The sequence below is a fragment of the Oryctolagus cuniculus genome, chromosome 1, assembly GCF_051225735.1.
Source record: "Oryctolagus cuniculus isolate XC-2025 breed Fujian yellow rabbit chromosome 1, ASM5122573v1, whole genome shotgun sequence".
Lineage (NCBI taxonomy): Eukaryota > Metazoa > Chordata > Mammalia > Lagomorpha > Leporidae > Oryctolagus > Oryctolagus cuniculus.
This window is the reverse complement of record NC_142867.1, coordinates 212962032-212986700: the sequence shown is the minus strand read 5'-3', so window position 1 is coordinate 212986700 and position 24669 is coordinate 212962032. Positions and strand designations below refer to the sequence as shown.

At 43.9% G+C, this 24669-nt stretch overlaps 1 protein-coding gene across 8 annotated transcripts in view; it reads left to right on the top strand.

Moving 5' to 3' along the window:
* TMEM245 (transmembrane protein 245) overlaps window positions 1–24669 on the top strand; it is a 102722-nt gene that overhangs the window by 35961 nt on the left and 42092 nt on the right. For 4 of the 8 annotated variants that reach the window (XM_051843365.3, XM_008255796.5, XM_089319277.1 and 1 more), the window contains 5 exons: window positions 144–313; window positions 1474–1497; window positions 7548–7652; window positions 11203–11285; window positions 18580–18670. In XM_051843365.3, coding sequence (XP_051699325.3) covers window positions 144–313; window positions 1474–1497; window positions 7548–7652; window positions 11203–11285; window positions 18580–18670 — 473 coding nt within the window. Of the gene's footprint in view, window positions 1–143; window positions 314–1473; window positions 1498–7547; window positions 7653–11202; window positions 11286–18579; window positions 18671–23813; window positions 23938–24669 lie in introns of all 8 variants that reach the window. The other 4 variants (XM_051843366.3, XM_051843382.3, XR_016224761.1 and 1 more) reach the window with 3 other exon arrangements.

The following is a 24669-nucleotide window of genomic DNA, read 5'->3' as shown; positions in this document are numbered from 1 at the left end:
CACTCCCCGTTTTTTATAATATTGATCTTTATTTTAATACTGGCTTTACTGATTTAGAAAGGCCATGTGCAGTTAAGGAAGCTTCTCATAACTTTATAATCTGTATTTTGTTTACATTTGTGTGTTTTTTATCTGCTTTATAGTCTGGGTACTCAAGAAGCTTGTCATTCACTTTGGAGTTGTGGACTTTCTGGAAAAACGCTGCCACGTGTGGTGGAGGGTTGTCGAGTGCTTCTTGAAGGAGCGACAGGAAGCCCTGGCACCATGGCCAATTATTGGACTTGGAAAATTCCTGCTAAAAGTTGATAGCAAGGTATTGTATTTTTAAGAGTTTGGGCTATTTGCAGTTTTTGTGTTTCATAGTTGGAAATATTCCATTGCATTCCATTCCAGTGTTTGTATTGTCACTGTTGGTAACACATTCAATTTCTACTTCTATGATTAAAGAATTTGAAAGTTTAGAATTATGATTTATAAAAGTTTAGAATGGCTTTGATTTAAGTAAGTACTGTGTTTTTTCCTGTCAAAAATGAGAGAGAAGGGGCTTATGGAATATCTAGTTCTACTCCTTCATTTCATTAGGACCAAACCGAAAGCCAGGGATGTTAAGTGACTTACCTAAAATTGTATAACCAGGTAAAGACTTAATTCGGTGAATGTTTTTGGAGTAATCCTCATGTGTTGGTGAAAACTGATGAATGATGAAAAACCAGATCTAGAAGCTCTGTTTGGTGGAAAGAACCAACAATTCTTGAAGGTCCAGAGGCAGTGGTTACACACAGAGGCACAGTAGTTAAAGAGCTTGGGCTCTGAATCCATACTCTGGTTTCTAGCCCCAGTTTTGCTACTTAGGAGCCATGGATCTTGGGCAAGTTTAACCTTTTTGTGCTTCATTTTCCCTATTGATAAGATGCACCTACTTCATAGAATGATTGTGAGGGTTAGATGATTGATATATGTAACTCCCTAAATCGGTGCCTTGCATACAGTAAGCTCTGTGTGTTAACTGTTGATGTAATTTGTGTAGGGAAGGTATGGACAGGACATGGACAAAGTGACCCTCTATTAAGGGATGGGGAAGGGTTTGCAGAGGAAGTGATGCCAGAGCATATTTTGAAAAACAAGTAGGAATTTCCCAGGTGGGCACGGCCAGGAAAACAGGTGGATGGCACAGTGCAAAGGCACAGGGACTGAGCCTTCATGCATTCGGGTTAAATTTCTTATTGTTAATTGTTTAGTTACCAGTAAAGCTTGACTGTCATCCTTTTGGTTGTATCTGTCTTAAATACATGTTACCTTCTCTTGATTTGAAGACTTTGTTAATGCACTGCTGTTTCTTCCCCTCGTTTTTCCTTTGGACGATTCCCTTCTCATGCTCTCAGTGACTTTCTTCTTTCCATACTGTTATTGCATTCTCTAATGATATTCCACTGTTCTTATCTTCTCTTCCTCGCTTTACCCCCTACCCTCAAGCTCTGGCACTGGCTAAATAAGAAGGTAAATGGACACACGGATGTTGTTTTTTACTGTCTAATTCTGTGATATCTTCACCCTCCTAACCACCCCCTTCCCCTCCACCCAGACTCCCTTCTCACTCTGTTTCTATCCATTTGTCAAACTAAAGTTTTGCTTTCAAAGTTCTAATCATAAGCTATGGAAGGTCGTGAAGTATTAATTCTATCAAAGTATAATTTGCTGAAAATTCAACAAAGGCTACTTAAGGATCTGGGTGGTATCCCCTTCTCCAGGTGTTTGTAAGAAGACTGTCTTGTAGTCTTTTTGTCCATTGTAAGTGATTTCCATTCCTTGTTAGCTCTGTAATGTGGTTCAGCTTGTTACTCTGGTCTCCTTTGATGTGTGAAAGTGTTGGGCAATAGTTGCTATACAGGAAAGAGACTCTTTATTGCTACTTTTTCTATAAATTACACATGAAATTTTTTTTCAAAAAAAGAAATTGTGTAATACTTATGGGTTCCATTGTCTGGTAATGTTACATTTTTTAATTCTTATTTTACTTAACTGACATTACAGAATTTTACTTTGAACTTGAAGCAGGTTGTGGTCATGGCTGTGACATCTGGTTTTGTGTTTTACTCAATGTATGAGGTTGTGTCTGTGGCAAATGCTTCACATGATTGGCATGGAATTGTGATAAATTTGCATAATTTTAATATAGGCTACCCCAGATATATTAGGAATATTGTGCCTTTGACAAAGAGCCCACACACAGTAGTACTTACATTTATTTCAGTGAATCCATAGGGCAAGTAGCAAGAGATGGCATCATTTATACGCATTGTGTTTAAACATAACACTCTAAATGTCTTCAGTGGAAATATTAAAGCAGGCCTTAAACAAGATATATTTCTTGAAAAGAAATAAAAATGAGACTTTTGAATCTAGAGAGTAGAAATTTTTTTCTAATGAAATGGTGGGAAGAGGTGATTTTTGGCAATGCCTAAAGTTTTAAACTTGAAAACGTGATGACTGAAAACAAGTGATGTGTAAGCTCTCCTGCCACCCCCATTGCATGTTTGTCCATACCTCCTTTCCTTGTTAAAATTCTGTGAGGAAGTACATTCAATCCATGGCAGATGGTGTGCAAAAACATAAGTCACATTTCACAATTTTAATCGAAGTAGGTGGTTTTGTGTATTTCCATAATTTGTATATAGGCTACTGATGGGAGATTGTCCTCGAGAGATGGGAGAAAAGGAGAGCTATAAAGTGATTAGATTCTGTTTGCTGTCCTTCGGTGCACTTAGTGACTTAGATTACCTAGTGTACTAGCCTGATTTATAGCTGAGTGGTTGAGTTTGTTTTGAAAGATTCCTAAGAGATAAAGTAAGTTCTTTATTTTCTTTGGTGATCTGCATAGCACAGATAAAGCATTGCTTCGGAGCTGAAGTAACTGCTTGAAATTCTGAGCTTCAGTGTTCTAGGGAAGCACATAAATAAGTTGAGAACTGTTGTATTACCTTACATCCAAGGTCAGAAAATGGAGGTGTTGGGTAAGTTGGGGATGTAAAAAAGTTTTAATGTGATGAATTAGGAAACAGAAGAGAGGGTGAGATCACACTTCTTATGGTTAATCAAAATGTAACCTCTGTTTCCTCAGAGCTTAATTGTTTACTTTTTAATATTGATTATCTGCACTAAGACTCAATTAGAATTTGGTTTTAAAAAAACCCAATAACCTATGTGCTCAAAATAATAGGAGATAAACTCGATAGTATAATGATACTTTCTTAATAGCTTGATAAATAAGTCAAGGTGTAACTATAAAATTCTCGACAGCTCTAAATTTAAAAAATGTATTGAGCATGTCATTTTAAAATGATTCCCCTTTCACTTTAAAAAGTAAACTTTAAAAAATCCAAATTACTTCTCAATGCATGCAAAGAGTAGCAACATTACTAGGCCCCCCGCACTTGCTGTGAATAAGGAGGTGGTAACTAGGCAGGTAGAGGTGGTCTGGTTTCCTTTGCACAAAGCTGGGCATCTGACCGGGTCAGCCTCCTGGGATGGCATCTCTGGGGCAGGAAATCTCTCTTTTCCCTTTCACCATTGCCTCCTCTGCCCATGTCTCTTTTTCTCTCCTGCATGCTCTTTAGAGAGCATGTTTCTATTTCTCTGTGAGGTGTTTTATTTACTCTTTCAGGGGTCGTTCTTCTATTCCTGCATCTAAGTTTTCTAGGCTTTGTCTTCTCATCTCTATTGGTGCTTTTTTTTTTTTTTTTTTTTAAGATTTATTTATTGTTTTGAAAGGCGAGAGTTACGGAGAGGCAGAGGCAGAGACACAGAGAGGTCTTCTATCTGCTGGTTCACTCCCTAGATGGCCACAGCAGCTGGAACTGCACCGATCCGAAGCCAGGAGCCAGGAGCTTCTTCCAGGTCTCCCACACGAGTGCAGGGGCCCAAGGACTTGGGCCATCTTCTACTGCTTTCCCAGGCCATAGCAGAGAGCTGGATCAGAAGTGGGGCTGCTGGGACTCGAACTGGCACCCACATGGGATGCCAGCACTGCAGATGGCAGCTTTACCCACTACGTCACAGCACTAGCCCCATCTATTGGTCCTTGATTTATGCACCAACTCCCTCTACCAGCAGTGTTTTTTCTTTTGACTTTTTCTATCCCCCTTTTATTCTTTAACATGTCTGTCTCTGACTTTCCCACTCTTTTTCTGTCTCCTTTACTGTTCCTTAGCTCACTTTCTTTGTAGCTTATTTTAGCTGCCCACAGTGTGAATGAAAAAAAATCTTTTAGCTTATTATTGAGTATCTTAAATGATTTCATTTGAAAAATCTGTTAGATGGATATCCCTTGGATGTAAATTTTTAAAAAGATTTATTTATTTGAGAGGCACAGTTAGAGACAGAGAGGTCTTCCATCCACTGTTCACCCCCCAAATGGCTGCAACAGCTGGAACTGGGCCAGTCTGAAGCTAGAAGCCAGGAGCTTCTTCCGGGTCTCCCATGTGGGTACAGGAAACTAAGCACTTGGGCCATCTTCCACTGCTTTCCCAGGCCATTAGCGGGGACCTTGATTGGAAGTGGAGCAGCTGGGATTCGAATCTGCACCCATATGGGATGCTGGTGCCGCAAGTGTAGGCTTAACCTATTATGCCACAGCGTTGGCCCTGGATATAAATTTTTATTTAGGTGACTGTTAGTGTGACTTTTTTCCCAACCCTTATGTAAATGCCTGTAATAGGAATATTCCACCATAGCTTAAAATAAAATAAAGTTAAAATCAATTGTAATGCTATGACAGAATATGTGAATAGTTTATACTTTTTATGTTAAAAATACTCAGACATAAAGTTAAATAGCCATTCTTCCTAAGTAGAACATCATTTGCATTTTAAAATATGTTTCAGTCTATGACTTTTTTTTTTGAAAGATTTATTTTATTTGAAAGAGTTACAGAGAGAGAGAGGGAGGGAGGGATGGAGGGAGAGTGAGCGAGAGATTTTCCATCTGCTGTCTCAACTCCCCCAAACAACTGCAATGGCCAGGGCTGGGCAAGGTGGAAGCCAGGAACTTCATCTAAGTCACCCACGTGAGTGCAGGGGCCCAAGGGCTTGGGCCATCTTCCTCTGCTTTGCTGGGTGCACCAGCAGGGAGCTGGATCAGAAGTGGAGCAGCCAGGAACCAATGCTTGTATGGGATGGCCAACCCACTATACCACAGCCCTGGCCCCCAGGCTATGACTCCTCTGCAGAAATAGCTGGGCTCCTGTTATTTTTGTGTATTGTAAATTGGGGATACAAATCTGGTCTTAATTCTGAAATTCTTTATGCTTCATTATTGAGACACATTAACTGCGTGCTTACGGCAGCGTGCTGTTTGTCAGGTTTTGAAGATGCAGCACACTACTGCTTTCCTCAGGAAACACTCTCAAGTTGGCTTCTGATTGTGAAACTTAAGTTTCGTTGATTTGAGAACTTACCTTCAAAATACAGCAGAATCTGACCTTCCATATCTTAGAAGCCTGTTCTTCCTTTTTTTTTAATCTCTGCCATTGTCTTTAATGCTTTGGTAGCATGCCCTGAAAATTAACTCTTGTTTGAAGCTGTAATTGTCAAGATGAAAGTTTAACTTTTTATCTTTGTGTTCTCTATAGCATTGATCTCTTAGTGACTGTGTCTTTCATGAAAAAAAGATAAGGGGGTCACAAGCCTATAAGCACTGAGTGGAAAAGAAATGTTTTAGAAATAAAATTTTTTTCCCCTACAAAACAGATTTATTTATTTGAAAGTCAGAGAGGCAGAGAGGAACACAGAGAGATCTTAAATCTACTTGTTCATTCCCCATGTGTTCGCAACAGCCAAGGTGGGAGTCAGGCCAGAGCCAGGAACTCCATTTGGGTATCCCACATGGGTGACAGCCCTGGACCATATTCTGCCACCTTCATATGCGCAGATCTGAAGCAACACAGCCAGGATTCATATCCATGCTCTTGCCATGGGATACTGGCATCACAGGCAGTGGCTTGAGGCTTGATTTGCTCCGTCATAGTGTGGGTTTTTAAACCAACATTCCTTGCTCTTGGATTTTTTTTTTTTTTTTTTTTTTTGGATAGGCAGAGTGGACAGTGAGAGAGAGAGAGAGAGAGAGAAAGGTCTTCCTTTTTTGCCGTTGGTTCACCCTCCAATGGCCGCCACAGCTGGCGCGCTTTGGCCGGCGCACTGCGCTGATCCGAAGGCAGGAGCCAGGTACTTCTCCTGGTCTCCCATGGGGTGCAGGGCCCAAGCACTTGGGCCATCCTCCACTGCACTCCCTGGCCACAGCAGAGAGCTGGCCTGGAAGAGGGGCAACCGGGACAGAATCCGGCACCCCGACCGGGACTAGAACCCGGTGTGCCGGTGCCGCTAGGTGGAGGATTAGCCTATTGAGCCGCAGCGCCGGCCGCTCTTGGATGTTTAATTGACTGGAAAGCATAATTCAGGTTTATATTCATAATTTGTTTAGCAGTGCAGGAGCTCGTGAGGTTGAGGGGTACAGCATGGTTTTCCAGCAGTTATTAATCTGATTAAATGTAGTCTTGAAATGTTAAATGCTTTACAGGGCAGGCATTTAAGAATATCAGAATTATGTGTTCTGAAAAGCACAGTTGTTTAGAATGTAGGATTTTTCGTGATCATGTAAGATGAAGGAAGCAGCAGTCAAGATGGAATGCAGCATTTAGGGATTGTATGATTTACTTATTGATTAAGGAACAACCACAACATTGATCATTTTTAATTTACATTCACTTAATTATGTCATAAAACTTCTGTTTTCAGATGAATAGAAACTTCAAGTGAAATATCAGATTTCAGAAGCATTTCATTTTAACATACTTTATAAAAATATTTTAACCTGTTTGCCTACCTTGCCCTCCATCCCAAGCTTGATAAAACTGTCTATGTGATTGAAGTTCCTTTTGTACCCCTCCTTTCTTCCCTCCCCAATTGCATTTGCCTCCCAAACCCTTCTCCCCTGAGATGTCTATTATCCTGAGTTTACTGTTTATCATTGCCTAACATTACATTTTTATTATGACTGTTTTGAAACCCCAATGAAATAAAAAGGAAGCAATATTTTGAATGTAATTCTCATTTTAATTTGCTCCTATTTCATCTGTATAATACAGGACATACCTATATTATAAGGGCCTTTCTCTTTTAAAGTCACCTCTGTTTGCTAATTGACTATACAACTTATTGAGATTTTAGTTCAGCTAATGGATTGTCATTAGGATATTTGCAATCTATAAATTATAATTTGAAATGTAGATACACCACAGTGTGAGGATTCAAACACAGGTTTTGTTCAAATGGGCTGCTTCTTTTTAGATATAATAAAAATAAGCTTCATTTAACTACATTAATTAATCCTGTCAATTCTCTAAAGTTGCTTGCAGCTTTAATTGCTTTAATCATTATGTCATAGTTTGCTTTGCAATGCTGAATATCCTTTGTCTTCCTGATATTTGAATAAATAGATGTTTTTGTTAAATTGTACTTTAAAGATAAATAATTCTCTTTTTTATTTCTATGCAGATGATCATCTGGTTGGAGAAGATGTTAGATAAAATTATTAGCATTTTCATCATATTTCTGTTAGTGATAGGAACCCTTCTTCTAGCCCTACTCCTGACTGCAAAGGTAGAGTACAATTTCTACTGCTGTTTATAAAGTTATAGAGTTTTAGTATAGATAAGAAGCCTGCAGAAGTAGCATTGGAAATGTTACTTGACTTATATATAATAGCTAAACTGTTTATGATTTCTATGTTACTCATTTTGCCCTGAATTTGCCTTATATATTTTCTTTTTAAACCTCCTTTATATATATTTTGATTTTGACTTTATCAAATTCCTCAAGGATTAATGCAGACAAAAAAATGAGATGCCGAAGAACAGGTGGCTTCCACCACCTCCACCCCCCATAAAAGAATTATGATCTGAGCTTGTGACTCCTAACCTAGTTAGTACCATGTTCACTAGATCAAGTTTCTTGGTTAGCTCCTTCCTCTTGTCTCATCGGTCTTTTAGCTCATAGAACAGGTGATGTCTTTCTGCTGATGTACCAGGTGATCTTTATTTCTTACTTTCCATGTCCTCTCACCTTACAGGTCCTTTCTCCCCCATTTATCTCATCAGAGAAAATCATTCCCCAAAACGCAGCTAAAATTTTACTTTCATAGTATATTTCATAGTGACATTCATTTTTATGACTTTTATAGTGTATTTTCATCTGGATTTTATCTGAACTTCACATCCTAGACTTTGTGTGCTGTTTTCTTTTTTAAAGTTTTTTTTTATAATATTGATTATTATTTGAAAAGCAGAGTTACAGAAAGGTAGAGGCATAGAGAGAAAGAGAGAGAGATAGAGAGAGAGAGAAAGAGAGGTATCTTCCATCTGCTGGTTCACTCCCCCAAATGGCTGCAAAGGTCAGAGCTGGGCAGGTCTGAAGCCAGGAGCCAGGAGCTTCTTCTGGGTCTCCCACATGATACAGGGGCCCAAGGACTTGGGCCATCTTCCACTGCCTTCCCTGCCATAGCAGAGAGCGGTATCAGAAGTGGAGTAGCCTGGACTCAAACCGGCACCCATAAAGGATTCTAACACTGAGGCAGCAGCTTTACCCTCTGTGCCATAGCACCAACCTCAATGTGCTGTTTTCAAGGGATTTTCATAATCATGATGATAAAAATTTTTCTTATAGTCCTAGAGATCTGTCAGTAACTGTTCTTCCGTGTTAACTTTTAATACAGTGAGTGTGTAACAATTCAGGTTAACCATGCATTAATATTTTTCTGTGATTTGGGCTTGCCTGTTTAATTGTACTGAGCAGTCTCTTTGTTTTTTCTCCCTAACCCTACTGGCCTTCTCCTTCCTACTTGTAATTTTTGTCTTTACTGATGGTTACCCCTGCATTTTGTTGGCTCTTCCTTTCCTGGTTAAGACTTTTCCTCCTGGGGCCGGCTCTATGGCATAACAGGTAAAGCCACCACCTGCAGTGCTGCCATCCCATATGGGCACCGGTTTGAGTCCTGACTGCTCCACTTCCAACCCAGCTCTCTGCCATGGCCTTATTACTAATAATCTACTATGTAGTACTCTACTGAAGAATTGCATTGGTCTTTGTTATGTGGCTTCCCTCCTGTTTTCAGTCAGTTTTAGCCTCAGCATATCTTCAAATTTATCTTATCATTTGCTCCTAACGACTTGTTCCCTAGAACTGGCGTTCAGCCTCTGTGTAGTCCCTACCTGTTCGTTGGCTGTGAATCTCCTACAGTCGTTGTATATATTGTATGGACGTGTTTAGAGGCCTTTCTCTGTTTCTGTGGTGTTCTACTAAACCTGTTACTCAGCAGTCTTCTCTTCTGGTTCTTAGAGGAACCTTTCATTAGTCTGGGCCTTTCATTTTCCTTCTGTTCTCCCACCTTTGTCCCTTTGCACAGGGTCTTGCCTGCCCATCTCAGTTACGTTCATCTCTCAAGCCCTTTTTATTTCTTCCTCCCAGTACAAGCTTTTGCTTCCCTGTGCTGTGGTAACAAGTGTTGCTGAACCTTTCTGTCTGGTCCAGGATTCATGCAAACTGAGCTTTTGAGGAAACCTTACTGGTTGTCTAGTTAGTCTCTTCGGACAGTAAAGGCATTCTCCCAAACATTGTACAAGAATCCATTTGAGTGTCTAGCAGACATCTCAAATATCACATGTCAGAAGCTGAATTCCAGACCTCCCTCTTATCTATTTTCTCATGTTCTCTCCATTTCAGTAAATGACAGCTCAATTCTTCTGCTGGCTCGGATGAGAAACCTCAGGTCATCCTTGATTGCTCTCTTCTTCTTCTTCTTTTTTTCTTTTTAAGATTTATTGATTTGTCTCTTTGTTTTGAATTCAAATCTAGCTTGTTGGCAAATCCCTTTTGGCTGCACTGCACTATCCTGGGGTCTTATTGTAAGGATGTCAGGTAGTTCCTCTCCAGAGAAAATAAGAATAAAACAGTATAAAATTATTAAAAACACCATTTGAAGGGGTTGGAAAATGACCAGATAGGCAGCAACTTCTTTCTGGTATCACAGTTGAATTGATTCCCTCCCTGAAGTCCGTTTCTTCTTCAAGATGTGGTTTGGCTTTTTGTGTGTGTGTTCTTCCTACTTTTCTGGCACTGATGACATTGGATAGGGGTGATGGCTTAGGTGACTGTGTCTTTGTTAGGATGTCTGCACACTGTTCTGAGTTTTGGTACATGACTTGCCCTAGTGTTCCTGACACTGGGTTCAGGTCATCTCCATCCTTACTCTTTGTGTTGCTTCCTGTGATCCCTTGCGTACTGTGGGACTTAACTGCAGAGGAGGAGAGCCACAGGGTAGGGATGAGTGACTGCTGACCCCTTTCCCTGGTTTGGCCATTTCTCTGCACTGTGATCCCATCACTCTTCAGCCAGGAAAGGATGTGGATATGGCTTCTTTGCCCTGGATTTGCACATTACATGTGAGTCTCAAGAAGTAGGCAGACCATCAATGTCTTCTGGGTGTTAGGGTCAGTTGAGGAGGAGGAGCAGTTATGCTGCCTCCTTGTGTTCCAGAATGTTTTGTTTCTCTGCCTCACTGCTGCATTCCAAATGGTATCACATTGTATTTCTTACCTTAATTGTCATGAATTAAAAAAAATTTGTTTTTCAGTTAAGGTGTTCCTTTTTTATCCCCCATGTTTATTTTGTTGGTCATTGGGCAGGGTAAATACGGAGGTGCATTTCAGGTGGCTACTTTCACTCAGAAAGCTTCCTCAGTTGCTTATTTGCTTGTGCATGTCCCATTGCATTATAATTCAGTCAGCTCATGCAGTGTTGGTATGGCTTCTATGGATACTCAACCACCCACATACACGGTGTGCTTACATTCATTTATATGCAGATGAAATATATTTGTATGTGTTAGGTATTTGAACACATCCTTTTTTTTTATAAATGAATTATTGAGTTCCTTAAAGGCAAGGAGCTATCATACTTCCTATCTCCCATAGTGTGTATCATACTGTGGACATTAAATATAGCAATGTTTCAGAGCTTGTTTCTACATTAATTCAAACTGGGATGTATAGTTACTTTGCTCTAAAAGCATTGGCTAATAATACAGTACAAAAATTAATGTTAGATTGAGCTTACCTTTTATTCAGATTCTTTTCTCTCTTTATTTGTAATACAGGTACATCAAGAGAGCGTGCACATGATTGAAGTCACAAGTAATTTGATTAATGAAACCCTAGCAAATCACCCTGAATGGGCAAAGTAAGAATTTTATTTTGAACAACTGGGATGACCTAGTTTTAGTCCCTGCAAGAAATGATCTTCATTGTAGTATCCCCTTTGGCAAATAAAAGATGGGGTTTGCCAAGCTTTGATAAATGCTGTCACTTTTGTAGATACCACAAAATAATAATACTGAGGAGGGTATGATGAAGTGCTTAAGATTTTAGGAATAAGCCGGCGCCGTGGCTCAATAGGCTAATCCTCCACCTTGCGGCGCCGGCACACCGGGTTCTAGTCCCGGTTGGGGTGCCGGATTCTGTCCCGGTTGCCCCTCTTCCAGGCCAGCTCTCTGCTATGGCCAGGGAGTGCAGTGGAGGATGGCCCAGGTGCTTGGGCCCTGCACCCCATGGGAGACCAGGAAAAGCACCTGGCTCCTGGCTCCTGCCAGGATCAGCGCGGTGCGCCGGCTGCAGCGGCGGCCATTGGAGGGTGAACCAGCGGCAAAGGAAGACCTTTCTCTCTCTGTCTCTCTCTCTCACTGTCCACTCTGCCTGTCAAAAAAAAAAAAAAAGATTTTAGGAATAGGCCGGTGCTGCAGCTCACTAGGCTAATCCTCCACCTAGCGGCGCCGGCACACCGGGTTCTAGTCCCAGTCGGGGCGCCGGATTCTGTCCTGGTTGCTCCTCTTCCAGGCCAGCTCTCTGCTGTGGCCCAGGAAGGCAGTGGAGGATGCCCAAGTGCTTGGGCCCTGCACCCCATGGGAGACCAGGAGAAGTACCTGGCTCCTGCCATCGGATCAGCGCGGTGTGCCGGCTGCAGCATGCTGGCCGCGGCGGCCATTGGAGGGTGAACCAACGGCAAAGGAAGACCTTTCTCTCTGTCTCTCTCTTTCACTGTCCACTCTGCCTGTCAAAAATAAATAAATAAATAAATAAAAAAGATTTTAGGAATAATTTACCTTATATTTGAGTTGAGATTTACAGTTTACAGCATGTTTATAATTTACAGTCACTTTTTTTTAAGGTTTATATTTATTTGAAAGAGTTACACTGAGAGAGGAGAGGCATAGAGAGAGAGAGAGAGAGAGAGGTCTTCCATCACTGGTTCACTCCCCAATTGATTGCAACTGTTGGAGCTGCACTGATCTGAAGCCAGGGGCCAGGAGCTTCTTCTGGGTCTCCCACGTGGATGCCGAGGCCCAAGGACTTGGGCCATCTTCTACTGCTTTCCCAGGCCATAGCAGAGAGCTGGATCAGAAGTGGAGCAGCTGGGTCTCGAACAGGCATCTGTATGAGATACTGGCACTTCCGGCTAGGGTGTTAACCTGCTGCGCCATAGCGCCACTTTTACCTACATTGTTGCTGTTCCAGTTACTGTTAAGTGTAGATCAAAGAGATTATCCTTATTTCAGAAATGAAGATTCCGGGTCAAAGGTTAAGGAATTTGAGATAATGTTCCCACAGTGGCAGTGGCAGCACTTAGAACTGGTGCTTCTGACCGACTGTAGGGAGCTTTCCAGTATAACATGGGCCTCTCAAGTTTCTATTCTATAAATCTTGGCATATTCCCATATTGTGTTATTTATTCATTTGAAAGGCAGTTAGAGAACAATAGATATCTCTCATCCACTGGTTCACTTACAGATGCCTATAACTGCTGGGATGGGGCTACAATAGCAGGTTTTTTTTTTTTTTTTTTTTAAGATTTATTTATTTGAATGTCAGAGTTACAGTGAAAGAGAAAGATCTTTCATCCACTGGTTCACTCCCCAGATGGCTGCAATAGCTGGGACTGGGCTAAGCTAAAGCCATGAGCCAGGAGCTTCTTCTTTATCTGCCATGTGGGTAACAGGGGCCCATGTACTTGGGCCACCTTCTGCTGCTTTTCCAAATGCATTAGCAGGGAGCTGAATCAAAATTAGAGCAGCCAGGACTCGAACTGACACCCATATGGGATGCAATGGTATAACCCACTAGGCTGCAACACTGACCCTTCACTAATTTTTACCTGTTGAGTTTGAAGTGTCTATTGGAAGTGTAAGTGGAGGCATCTAGTAGGTCATTGGCTATGTAGGTAGGCAGTCCAGTAGAGAAATCTGGATTGATGTTTCTATTGGCAGATGGTTTGTAAGTCTAGGAATAGGGTGAGAGTTCTAGGTTGGAACTAGGCAGCATCAGGATAAAGAAAGTTCACAGAGAGGGTGCCTGGGTCTGCGTCCTCAGGGTCACCTTCAGACTTTAGGCATGAACAGAAAATGATCACCTGGCAAAGCAGAATGAGAGTGGACTATAAGAGAACAGCCAAGGGCAGGGAAAACTCTGAGATTGTGGTAGTGGTCAACAATGTCAAATTGCTACACAAAAAATACAGGTGACATTGGATGTAGCCACTGTAAGAACAGTGCATGTTAAGTGGTGGATCAGAAGCCAAAGACCACAGTGTGAAGAGAGGATCTAGGGAACTGAAGTGGTGGAGAAAGTGAGTAAGGTTGTTCTTTGCTCCGTTGGCCTGGGAGAGCCTAACGGGGGTTGGAGGGAACTATAGTTGTGGGGGTGTGTTAAGGTAGAGGAACCTCATTTACATGTTGGAGAGAAAGAGCTGGTTGGCTGGCGCCGCGGCTCAATAGGCTAATCTTCCACCTAGCGGCGCCGGCACACCAGGTTCTAGTCCTGGTTGGGGCGTTGGATTCTTTCCTGGTTGCCCCTCTTCCAGGCCAGCTCTCTGCTGTGGCCCGAGAGTGTAGTGGAGGATGACCCAAGTGCTTGGGCACTGCACCCGCATGGGATACCAGGAGAAGCACCTGGCTCCTGCCTTCGGATCAGCGCGGTGCGCTGGCCGCAGCGCGCCAGCCATGGTGGCCATGGGAGGGTGAACGAATGGCAAAAGGAAGACCTTTCTCTCTGTCTCTCTCTCTCACTATCCACTCTGCCTGTTAAAAAAAAAAAAAGAAGAAAGAAAGAGAAAGAGAAAGAGAAAGAGAGAGAGAGAGAGAGAGAGAGAGAGAGAGAGAGAGAGAGAGAAAGAAAGAAAGAAAGAAAGAAAGAAAGAAAGAAAGAAAGAAAGAAAGAAAGAAAGAAAGAAAGAAAGAAAGAAAGAAAGAGCGAGCTGGTGCAATGGAGGGGGAGGGGTTGAAAATACCAGGAGCGAGTGCGTTTCTCTGAGGAGGAAGCACCAGATGGATCAGTGAACAAATGGGGAAAGCAGGCCACAATGGGGGTGCGGTAAATACTGCAAGTATAGTGGCATGGGATGAGGAAAGTGGGGGTGAGGCACCTACAAAGTAGGAAGTGAGGTCTTCTGCCTCTGGCTCTTTGGACATAAGACATTTTTGAAATGAGAATGGGAGGAGGAGAGAAGCAACATGGGCAAGCTGTTAGACTCTAGGAAGGAGCCACCTGGGTCCCAGGCAGGTAGGTAGCACCTTTCAAGGGCTGAGAGTCTTTCTTCTAGGTATTGCCGTCCAGGGCTCAGTCCCAGCCTTAACTTTCAGAGCACTCCTTCCTTTGGTGGTCACTATTGCATAGTAGGAATAAACCCAGAGCCCGTCCATACCGGTTTTGAGTTGTAACAGCACTTCTGTTGCTGTCCTGAAGGCACACACAGCTTGAGTAGCTCCAGATCAGGTAATTGTAGAAAGGTTTTTTGCTTTAAAACTTTGAAATAATCATAGAGGGCCAGGGAGTCACACAGATGTGTCCAGGGAGATGCTGTGTACTGTTCACCCCATCGCCTCCAAGGTGGTCACCTTGCGTCACTGTAATACAATAACCAATCTTGGATGTTGATGTTGGTGTACTGCACTGACCGTCTTCAGGTTTTACAAGTTTGACTTGAGATGATAATAATAGTTCCCTGCACCTCTCAGTGCTCAGTGGATTCCTGTCATGCGGAGAGCACTTGACCTTGTGGGGATCTCAGGTAGATCCTCCAGGTAGAAGACATGCAGTTCAGAATAATTATATGTCCTGTGTAGTGATTCAGCTTCCTGTGGATGTGCTTAGTGACCTGTTGGATGCATTAGAAAGAGTAGGTGATCCTCTCAGTGGAGCATCAACACATGAGGTTGAAGTTGGAGCACGTCCTGATCCCTGTCTTAGACAGTTCAGCTAGTGTGGGGACTTTTTTATTTTCTACTGATTCCTGCCTCTCAGGTTCCTCATTAGGAGATGGCACTGGCATGGTACTGAATGTCCCCCAGCTCTACCCTTCCTAGCAAGGAACCTGATAGACTCAATTAAATCATTTTTTAAAAGATTTATTTATTTATTTGAAAGGCAGAGTTACACAGAGAAAAGGAGAGGCAGAGAGAAAGAGAGAGAGGTCTTCCATCTGCTGATTCACTCCCCAGATGGCTGCAATGGCCAGAGCTGCGCCAATCCAAAGCCAGGAGCCAGGAGCCTCCTCCAGTTATCCCACGCAGGTGCAGGGGCCCAAGACCTTGGGCCATCTTCTACTGCTTTCCCAGGCCATAGCAGAGAGCTGGATCGGAAGTGGAGCAGCCGGGACTTGAACCAGCGCCCATATGGGATGCCTGCACTGCAGGTGGCGGCTTTACCCGCTGCGCCACAGCACCTGCCCCTGAATTAAATCATTGTAAAACATGGCTGTTCTCTGTCGGGCCAGGTCAGAAGGGCGAGGGCAGGCAGTATGAACTCCTAAGACCGTTCTGAGGCGGCTCTGTGCACGGGGAGTAGGAGACTTCGTGGTGAAAAGACTCCGACAGAGCTCAGCTTTGTGGCTGTGTGGTAGGATGAGGCCGAGGCACATCCCAGTTCAGCTAAGGTTACTCAGGTTTTCTGGCCCTGTGGCTCCCAGAAGACATTCATTATGGAGAGGTAGGGACTGAGCCAATGCCTTGGACTTGGCCTCACAACAGCTGTCATCACCTGTTTCTCTCTCTGGACGCCTGCTTGAGAACATTGATGGAGAGTGTGTTCTCAGCTGCCAGCGAGACTTTTCCTCAGGCCTGGCTGAAGTTGGTCAGCCACTGGTGAGCCTTCCCCGTGTCTTTGTGAATCTCCACATTTTTAAAAATTTATTTATTTATTTATTTTTTTGACAGGCAGAGTGGACAGTGAGAGAGAGAGACAGAGAGAAAGGTCTTCCTTTGCCGTTGGTTCACCCTCCAATGGCCGCCGCGGCTGGCGCGCTGTGGCCTGTGCACCGCGCTGATCCGATGGCAGGAGCCAGGTGCTTCTCCTGGTCTCCCATGGGGTACAGGGCCCAAGGACTTGGGCCATCCTCCACTGCACTCCCTGGCCACAGCAGAGAGCTGGCCTGGAAGAGGGGCAACCGGGACAGAATCCGGCGCCCCGACCGGGACTAGAACCCCGTGTGCCGGCGCCGCAAGGCGGAGGATTAGCCTAGTGAGCTGCGGCACCGGCCAATCTCCACATTTTGAATTAACTCTCAGGATGTAATTTTCCTCCTGAAAGTATGGTACCTCATAATTAAAAGTATTCAGCAATTTCTTCAGGCCACTTCTAAGTGTATAAATACCAGAGTAGTTTAAAAGCTGTTTAAATTAACTTCTCCAAAGGCCGGCGCTGTGGCTCAATAGGCTAATCCTCCACCTTGCGGCGCCGGCACACCAGGTTCTAGTCCCGGTCGGGGCGCCGCATTCTGTCCCGGTTGCCCCTCTTCCAGGCCAGCTCTCTGCTATGGCCAGGGAGTGCAGTGGAGGATGGCCCAGGTGCTTGGGCCCTGCACCCCATGGGAGACCAGGAAAAGCACCTGGCTCCTGGCTCCTGCCATCGGATCAGCGCGGTGCGCCGGCTGCAGCGGCGGCCATTGGAGGGTGAACCAACGGCAAAGGAAGACCTTTCTCTCTGTCTCTCTCTCTCACTGTCCACTCTGCCTGTCAAAAAAAAAAAAAATTAACTTCTCCAAAATCACATTCCTCTTTAGTGAACCAAATTTCATGTTCATATCCTTATACTTTAAAATCATTATAAGTGTCTCTAAAATCTTGTCTTGCTGAGAAATATTTAAATTGAGGAATTTGCCCAAATTGATCTCTACTTTAAGCTTTTAGAGTGTAGGATGAAGTGTTAGTTCTTAAGATTCAAGCCACTTTTAATTTGACAGTCTACTTCTTAATTGATCCCCAGTCTTCCCCTACCTCTAACCTGGTTTTTCTGGGGAAAGGACCATCGCTTTTTTAGTCCTCATAACTTGTGTGGTTGTCAGAGGCAGTTGACTCACTTGCTCCCTTTTTAAAGATTTTTTGTTTCAAAGACAGAATGATAGGACAGAGGAGAGCGAGAGAGATCTTCTGTCTTTTGGTTCACTCCCCAAATTACTGCAATGGCTGGGGTTGGTCTGGGCTGATGCCAGGAGCCTAGAGCTCCATCTAGGTCTTCCACATAGGTGGCAGGGGCCCAAGTACTTGGGCCATCATCCCCTGCTTTCCCAGTTGCACTGGTACAGAGCTGGATCAGAAGTGGAGCAGTGGAAAAAAAAAAAAAAAGGCTGCATTCTCATTCGCAGCTGGGATTCAAACTGGTATTCTGCCACTTGGAAGAAGTTCTTGGTTCCTGGCTTCTGCCTGGCCCAGCCCTGAGCATTGTGGCCATCTGGGGAGTAAACCAGCAAACAGAAGATCAATCTGTCTCTCCCCCTCTCCTTCTCCCCTCACCTTGTGTCTCTCTCTCTCTCTCTCTCTCTCTCTCTCTCTCTCTGACTTTCAAATAAATAAATAAATCTTTCACAAATGGTCTTCCGTGAATTAAAGATTGAAAATAATTATTCATTCTCTTACTGCTTTGTGCTCTTCCCCAGTTCACTTTCCTGGCCCAGCGGTTCTCAAACCCTAATTATGCATCAGAATCACCTGCAGTTTGTTAAGGTGCATAGGCAGGGTCCAGGCCCAGATTTTTCTGTTCAGCAGATTGAGGTCAATTCGAAGCATTTTAGTTTCTAATAGGTTTCCTAGCAGTTCTGATGCTACTGCTCTGTGGACCACACTGAGAACCTTGTCCCAGATCCGCATATCCCAGAGTCCCAGAACTACTTCCCTTAGTGCTGAATTGGGCAAATGACCCCGGACGTGTAGACAGAGAAGGAATTCCCAGGGTAGAATGCAAGGCAGGTTATGGAGGCAGTGGGTGTAAAGCTAAGGAAAGTTTGAAGGGAAACCCTGACTCTTAGAATTAGGCCAGTTGGGCCTGCAAGTCGAGGATTCCTCCTTGTGAAATCCTGCTTTGTATCTTTGCCTTGATGACTGATCAACAATTGGTCTGCTTACGTGCATCACGTTCAAAGCACAATTGTTACAGTACACTAAAAGCATACTTTTTTGTTTCTGATTTCATTTTTATTTATTTTACTTCAGTTGGCTTCCCGAGGCACAGGTGGTCCAAAGGGCCCTGAATTCCGCAGCTAACAACGTGTATCAGTATGGACGAGAATGGATAACCCACAAGGTAGGGGAGAGCCTTTCTTACGGCTTTCTCTGCGGGATAGTCGCTGGCAGTGACATTTTGCTTTGTTTGAAATTATGTAGGACAATTTCCATTTTTTAAATAAAGACTATTTATGTATATGAATGGCAGAGTCAGAGAGAGGGAGAGAGATTGATTGATCCACCATCTGGTGGTCCACCCCACAAATGGTGGCAACACCCAGGATTGGGCCAGGCCGAAACTAAGAGCCAGGAGCTTCTTCCAGGTCTCCCCACATGGATGTGGGGGCCCAAGCATTTGGGCCATCCTTCACTGCCTTCCCAGGCACATCAGCAGGGAGCCGGATTGGAAGTAGAGCAGCTGGGTCTCAAACTTGCGCCCGTATGGAATGCCGGTGTCACAGGCAGCAGTTTTATCTGCTATGCCACAACATTGGCCCCCAGTTTCCGTTTTTGAAATAGGCTTAAGTCTACAGATTGACAAGTGACATGCCATGAAGTGTAGCCATCTGCGTGATCACATTGAACAGTGTGAGGGTTGGTCATTTACTTCATTTTCAAGATAGATCTGATTTCATTATTCGGATACCCACTAAGCTGCGGTGGTCAATTCGTACCTTATGGTATCAGTAGCATGTTAAGTCCTTTTATCTGAAGGCAACAGTGCCTGGCAGTATTCAGTTAGTTTCATGTAATCTTTCCAAGAAGCCTTCAGTAGTCTGGACCGTTGTGCCTTCTTCACAGATGACTTCTTTCAGGGACCAGACTGAGCTAGACCGAGTAAATCCCTGATGGTCAGGTGGTGAATTGCAGAGCTTGGTTTCAGACTTGTTCATTCTGCTATAGTATGCTAGAAGCATGTGCCTGGGACCAGAGGAAGCGTTTTCATTTAGGAGTGGACATAAACCCTGGCAGATCAAGGAAAAGTGTATTCTACTGATGTGAGTGAAGGTGCAGAGCCAGAAGTGTGCCAGTGGAGGGTGAACCAAGGGCAAAAGGAAGACCTTTCTCTCTGTCTCTGTCTCTCACTGTCCACTCTGCCTGTAAAACAAACAAACACACACACACACACACACACAAAAACTGAGAGAAAGGTATGTTACTGATTTTCTTGAAATTGTCATATGACAGATTATTTTAAAAGATTTATTGAATAACTTAAAAATAAGTATGTACATGTACATCTCAGAAGGGTTATAGAAGGAAGATCCAGCCATTGCAGGAAGCTGTTAGACTTATAGAAGTGTGTTATTTTGTGTAAAGCTTGGCCATCTGATTCTTACTTGATGTATTTGGGAGAAATTAGGATTTTTTTTAAAGATTTATTTATTTGAAAGGTAGAGCAGCATAGAGAGAGAATGAAAGGGAGAGGGAGAAAGAAAAAGAACAAGCAAACAAGTGAGCTTCCATCTGCTGCTTCATTCTCCAAATGGACACAACAATGAGGTCTGGACCAGGCTGTAACCAGGAGCCAGGAACTCTATCTGGTTTCCCACATAGGTGGCAGGAGCCCAAGCGTTTGGGCCATTTTCCATGGCCTTCCCAGGTCCATTAGCAGTAAACTGGATTGGAAGTGGAGCAACTGGGACTCAAACCAGCGCTCTTACATGTAGTGCTGGCCTTGAAGATGGCTTAATCTGCTGCACCACAATGCCAGCGCCAGGCATTTGATTTTTTTTTTTTTTTTTTTTGAGAGGTAGAGTTACAAATAGTGAGAGGGTGAGACAGAGACAAAGGTCTTCCTTCCGTTGGTTCACTCCCCAAATGGCCACAATAGCTGGGGCTGCGCCGATCCAAAGCCAGGTGCTTCTTCCCGGTCTCCCATGCAGGTGCAGGGGCCTAGGTACTTGGGCCATCTTCCACTGTTTTCCCAGGCCACAGCAGAGAGCTGGATTGGAAGAGGAGCAGCTGAGATTAGAACCGGTGCCCATATGGGATGCCGGCGTTGCAGGCGGAGGATTAACCTACTACACCAGCCGTCAGGCGTTTGATTTTTAGGTATTTCTGATTACTTACAGAATAGAGAGATATGAAATCTTTTGCTTAAGATTTTAAAAGAAAAGATAGCTAAAGGGGGATGGACATTGATAACATAAATTATAAATTGCATGTGATTCTGATTTTTAAGACAAAACAATAATATCTAAACATAAGTATCAACTGATAGATGGATGGATGGATAAATCAAAGATGTGTAGTCACATGATGGAGTATTATTTGGCCCTAAAAAGGAATGAAGACTGGTAAATGCTACAGCATTTGGATAAACCTTGGGAAAAAAATCATGCTAAATGAAAGAAATAGTCTCAAAGGCATATATATGATTCTATTTATATGAATTGTTCAGGGGAGGCAAGTACGTGGAGGCAGAACGCAAGCAGTGGTCCCTAGGGTTAGGAGAAATTTAGCTGTCTGTGAGACAGGGTAGGACAGAGAATTGATGTGGAGCTTCCTTTTGGGGTAAACAAAATATTTTGTTTGTTTGTTTGTTTGTTTGTTTTGACAGGCAGAGTTAGACAGTGAGAGAGAGACAGAGGGAAAGGTCTTCCTTCCGCTGGTTCACCCCCAAAATGGCCACTACGGCCGGTGCACTGCACTAATCCAAAGCCAGGAGCCAGGTGCTTCTCCTGGTCTCCCTTGCGGGTGCAGGGCCCAAGGAACTGGGCCATCCTCCACTGCACTCCCAGGCCACAGCAGAGAGCTGGCCTGGAAGAGGAGCAACCGGGACAGAATCCGGCACCCCAACCAGGACTAGAAACCGGGGTACTGGTGCCGCAGGTGGAGGATTAGCCTAGTGAGCCACGGCGCTGGCCAGAAAATGTTTTAAAATCAGTAGTAATGGTTATGTAACTATGAATCTTTTAAAAACCCTTGAATTGCATACTTGGTGAATTGCAAAGTGTGTGAATGATATCTCAGTAAAATTATTAAACAAAGCAATCGTTGAAACTGGAGAGGTAGCTTTCAAAAGGAGCCTGAGATCTTATCCAGCTAAGACTCAGAAGAATTGGGTTACAAGAGCTAAAGTCTAGTGTGGGCAGAAGCTAGCGAAGAATTGTCACGCCCAGAAAAGGAGAGTGTTTTAGGGTGTGCGTGGCGAAGAACAGAGAAGGTTCCTGCCTGTCCGCCCGCACCCTTGTGTCCTGTGAACACTGCATAGTGTTTGGGTTCTACTCAGGGCTTCCCTGTTTGTGTTCCTCACTCAACATATTTGCTTGAACTTTTTGCTCGGTATGATCTTTCTTTTTAAAAAACATTACTTTGGGCTGGCGCTGTGGGTTGAAGCTGCTGTCTGCAGTGCTGGCTTCCCATATGGACACTGGTTTGAGACCCGGCTGCTCCACTTCTGATCCAGCTCTCTGTTATGGCCTGCGAAAGCAGTGGAAAATGGCCCAGTACTTGGGCCCCTGCACCCACATGGGAGACTTGGAAGAAGCTCCTGGCCCAGCCCCAGCCCTGGGGCCATTTGGGGAGTGAACCAGTGGATGGAAGATCTCTTTCTCTCTCCCTCACCCCCATAACTCTTTCAAATAACTAAATAAATCTTTCAAAAAGAAAAACTTATTTCTTTGAAAGACAGAGACAGACAGAGGCCTTCCATTTTCTGTTTTACTCTCTAAATGCCTGCAATATCCAGGACTGTACCAAGCTAAAATCAGGAGCCAGTAGCTCATTCCCATGTGGGTCTCACGTGGGTAGCAGGAACCCAAGTGTTTGAGCCATCATCTGCTGCCTTCCCAGCATTCACATTAACAGGAATCTGTAATTAGAAGTGGAGTTGGGATTCAAACCCATTCACTGCAATATGAGATGTGCCATCCAAGTGGCATCTTAGCCACTGCACTGAGCACCTGCCCTGCCCCTGAGGTTTTAAGTAAGATGATTGGGGCCAGTGCTGTGGCGCAGTGGGTTGAAGCCCTGGCCTGGGGCGCTGGTGTCCATGTGGGTGCCGGTTCTAATCCCGGCTGCTCTTCTTCCAATCCAGCTCTCTGCTATGGCCTGGGAAGGCATTGGAGGATGGCTATGTCCTTGGGCCCCTGCGCCCACGTGGGAGACTTGGAGGGGGCTCTTGGCTCCTGGCTTCAGATCTGCACAGCTCTGGCCATTGCGGCCATCTGGAGAGTGAACCAGCGGATGGAAGACCTCTCTCTCTGTCTCTACCTCTCTAACTCTGTCTTTCAAATAAATAAAAAAATAAATCTTTTAAAAAAAAGGTAAGATGATTATAGAGTACTACCCACTGGCATGTATCAGTCCTGTTCTAGAGATGAGGTTATTTGTCTTAGGTTAGAGGGTTTTCAGATGGCATCCTGACAGCTCTTAATGCTTTCGTGCTTTTTCATGTGCAGACAGCTTGTCATCCACCACCAACAGTACATGTGCTTGAGCGATGCTTCTTCTTCTTCTTTTTTTTTTTTTAACAGGCAGAGTGGACAGTGAGAGAGAGAGACAGAGAGAAAGGTTTTCCTTTTGCCGTTCATTCACCCTCCAATGGCCGGCACGGCCGGCGCACCGCGCTGATCTGAAGCCAGGAGCCAGGTGCTTCTCCTGGTCTCCCATGGGGTGCAGGGCCCAAGCACTTGGCCACAGCAGAGAGCTGGCCTGGAAGAGGGGCAACCGGGACAGAATCCGGCGCCCCGACTGGGACTAGAACCCGGTGTGCCGGTGCTGCAAGGCGGAGGATTAGCCTAGTGAGACGTGGCACCAGCGAGCAATGCTTCTAATAGCAGTGATAAGTCCCTTAGACTCTGCTCTCCTTGTGACTTCACAGTAGCCTGTGCCTGAGTGTTCCCTTGTGGTTAACAGCACCACAGTTTTGGAAGGAGTGTTTCATAACATGTGAAATTATGCCTGACTGCCCTTTCCTTTAATAGTTGTGGTATTTTAGAGTTATTCACCACTCTGGTGAGAGAGAGAGACACTGTGTAAAGAGATGGGCTACTGTGGTTGGACAGCCTGGACTGAAGGCTGACTGACAGTTTGAAGCCTCTTCTGGTTAGGACATCTCTGAGGCTGACAAGAGAGGGAGGATTGGTAGTAGGAAGTCATGAGCGGGTCTGACCTTCATGGTGCATTCAAAGTAACCCAAGGAAGTTAGACTCTGAGTAATTGTGGCTTTTAATCATTTGGGGTAACTTTCTTTGTTGGATGTTATCTGTTCATAGCCTGCCTATGCTGTAGTTGAAAGAACATCAGAGAACTTTTAACCCTGACTCTGCCACTTAGCTGCATGACCCTGGGCATGTCATAGACCCTTCGCAGTTGTTCTGTCATCTTAAAAGAGCAAAGGTGATGACAAAGTCTTTTCTAACTCTTGGGGTTGTCATAGAATATAGAATACTTTGCAAAGGTAAATGGATTTTATTATATTTACTAGTTTGTGTTTCCTTTATGAATAAATTAATTAAATAATGAAGGCATATTTACATCAAAGATGTCTAATAACTAGTTCAGGTATCTCTAGGGCCAACATCAAGTGGACAAAAAGTAAGTAAATACGTATTTCTTAAAAGGATTTATTTATTTTATTTTAATGGCAGAGTTACAGAGAGGCAAAGGCAGAGAGAGAGAGAGAGAGAGAGAGAGAGAGAGAGAGAGATACATTCTGTTCACTGGTTCACTCCCCAGATGGCTGCAATAGCCAGAGCTGTGCTGATCAGGAGCCAGGAGCTTCTTCCAGGTCTTCCACATGGGTGCAGGGGCCATCTTCTACTGCTTTCCCAGGCCATTCCAGAGAGCTAGATTAGAAGTGGAGCAGTTGGGACTCAAACCAGTGCCCATATGGGATGCTGGCACTGCAGGTGGTGGTTTTACCTTCTATGCCACAGCGCCAGTCCCCAGTAAATACATATTGTAATCAAGTATGGCAGAATGGCCACTCTCTCACTAAAAAAAAAAAAAAAAAAAAAAGAATAAATAATTGGTTACCAATTATTGAAAAATTTTTAATATTACAATATGGTTTAAGTAATAAGAAATGGTAGATAATATAATCAGTAGCCTTCCTCTAATCACATTGTC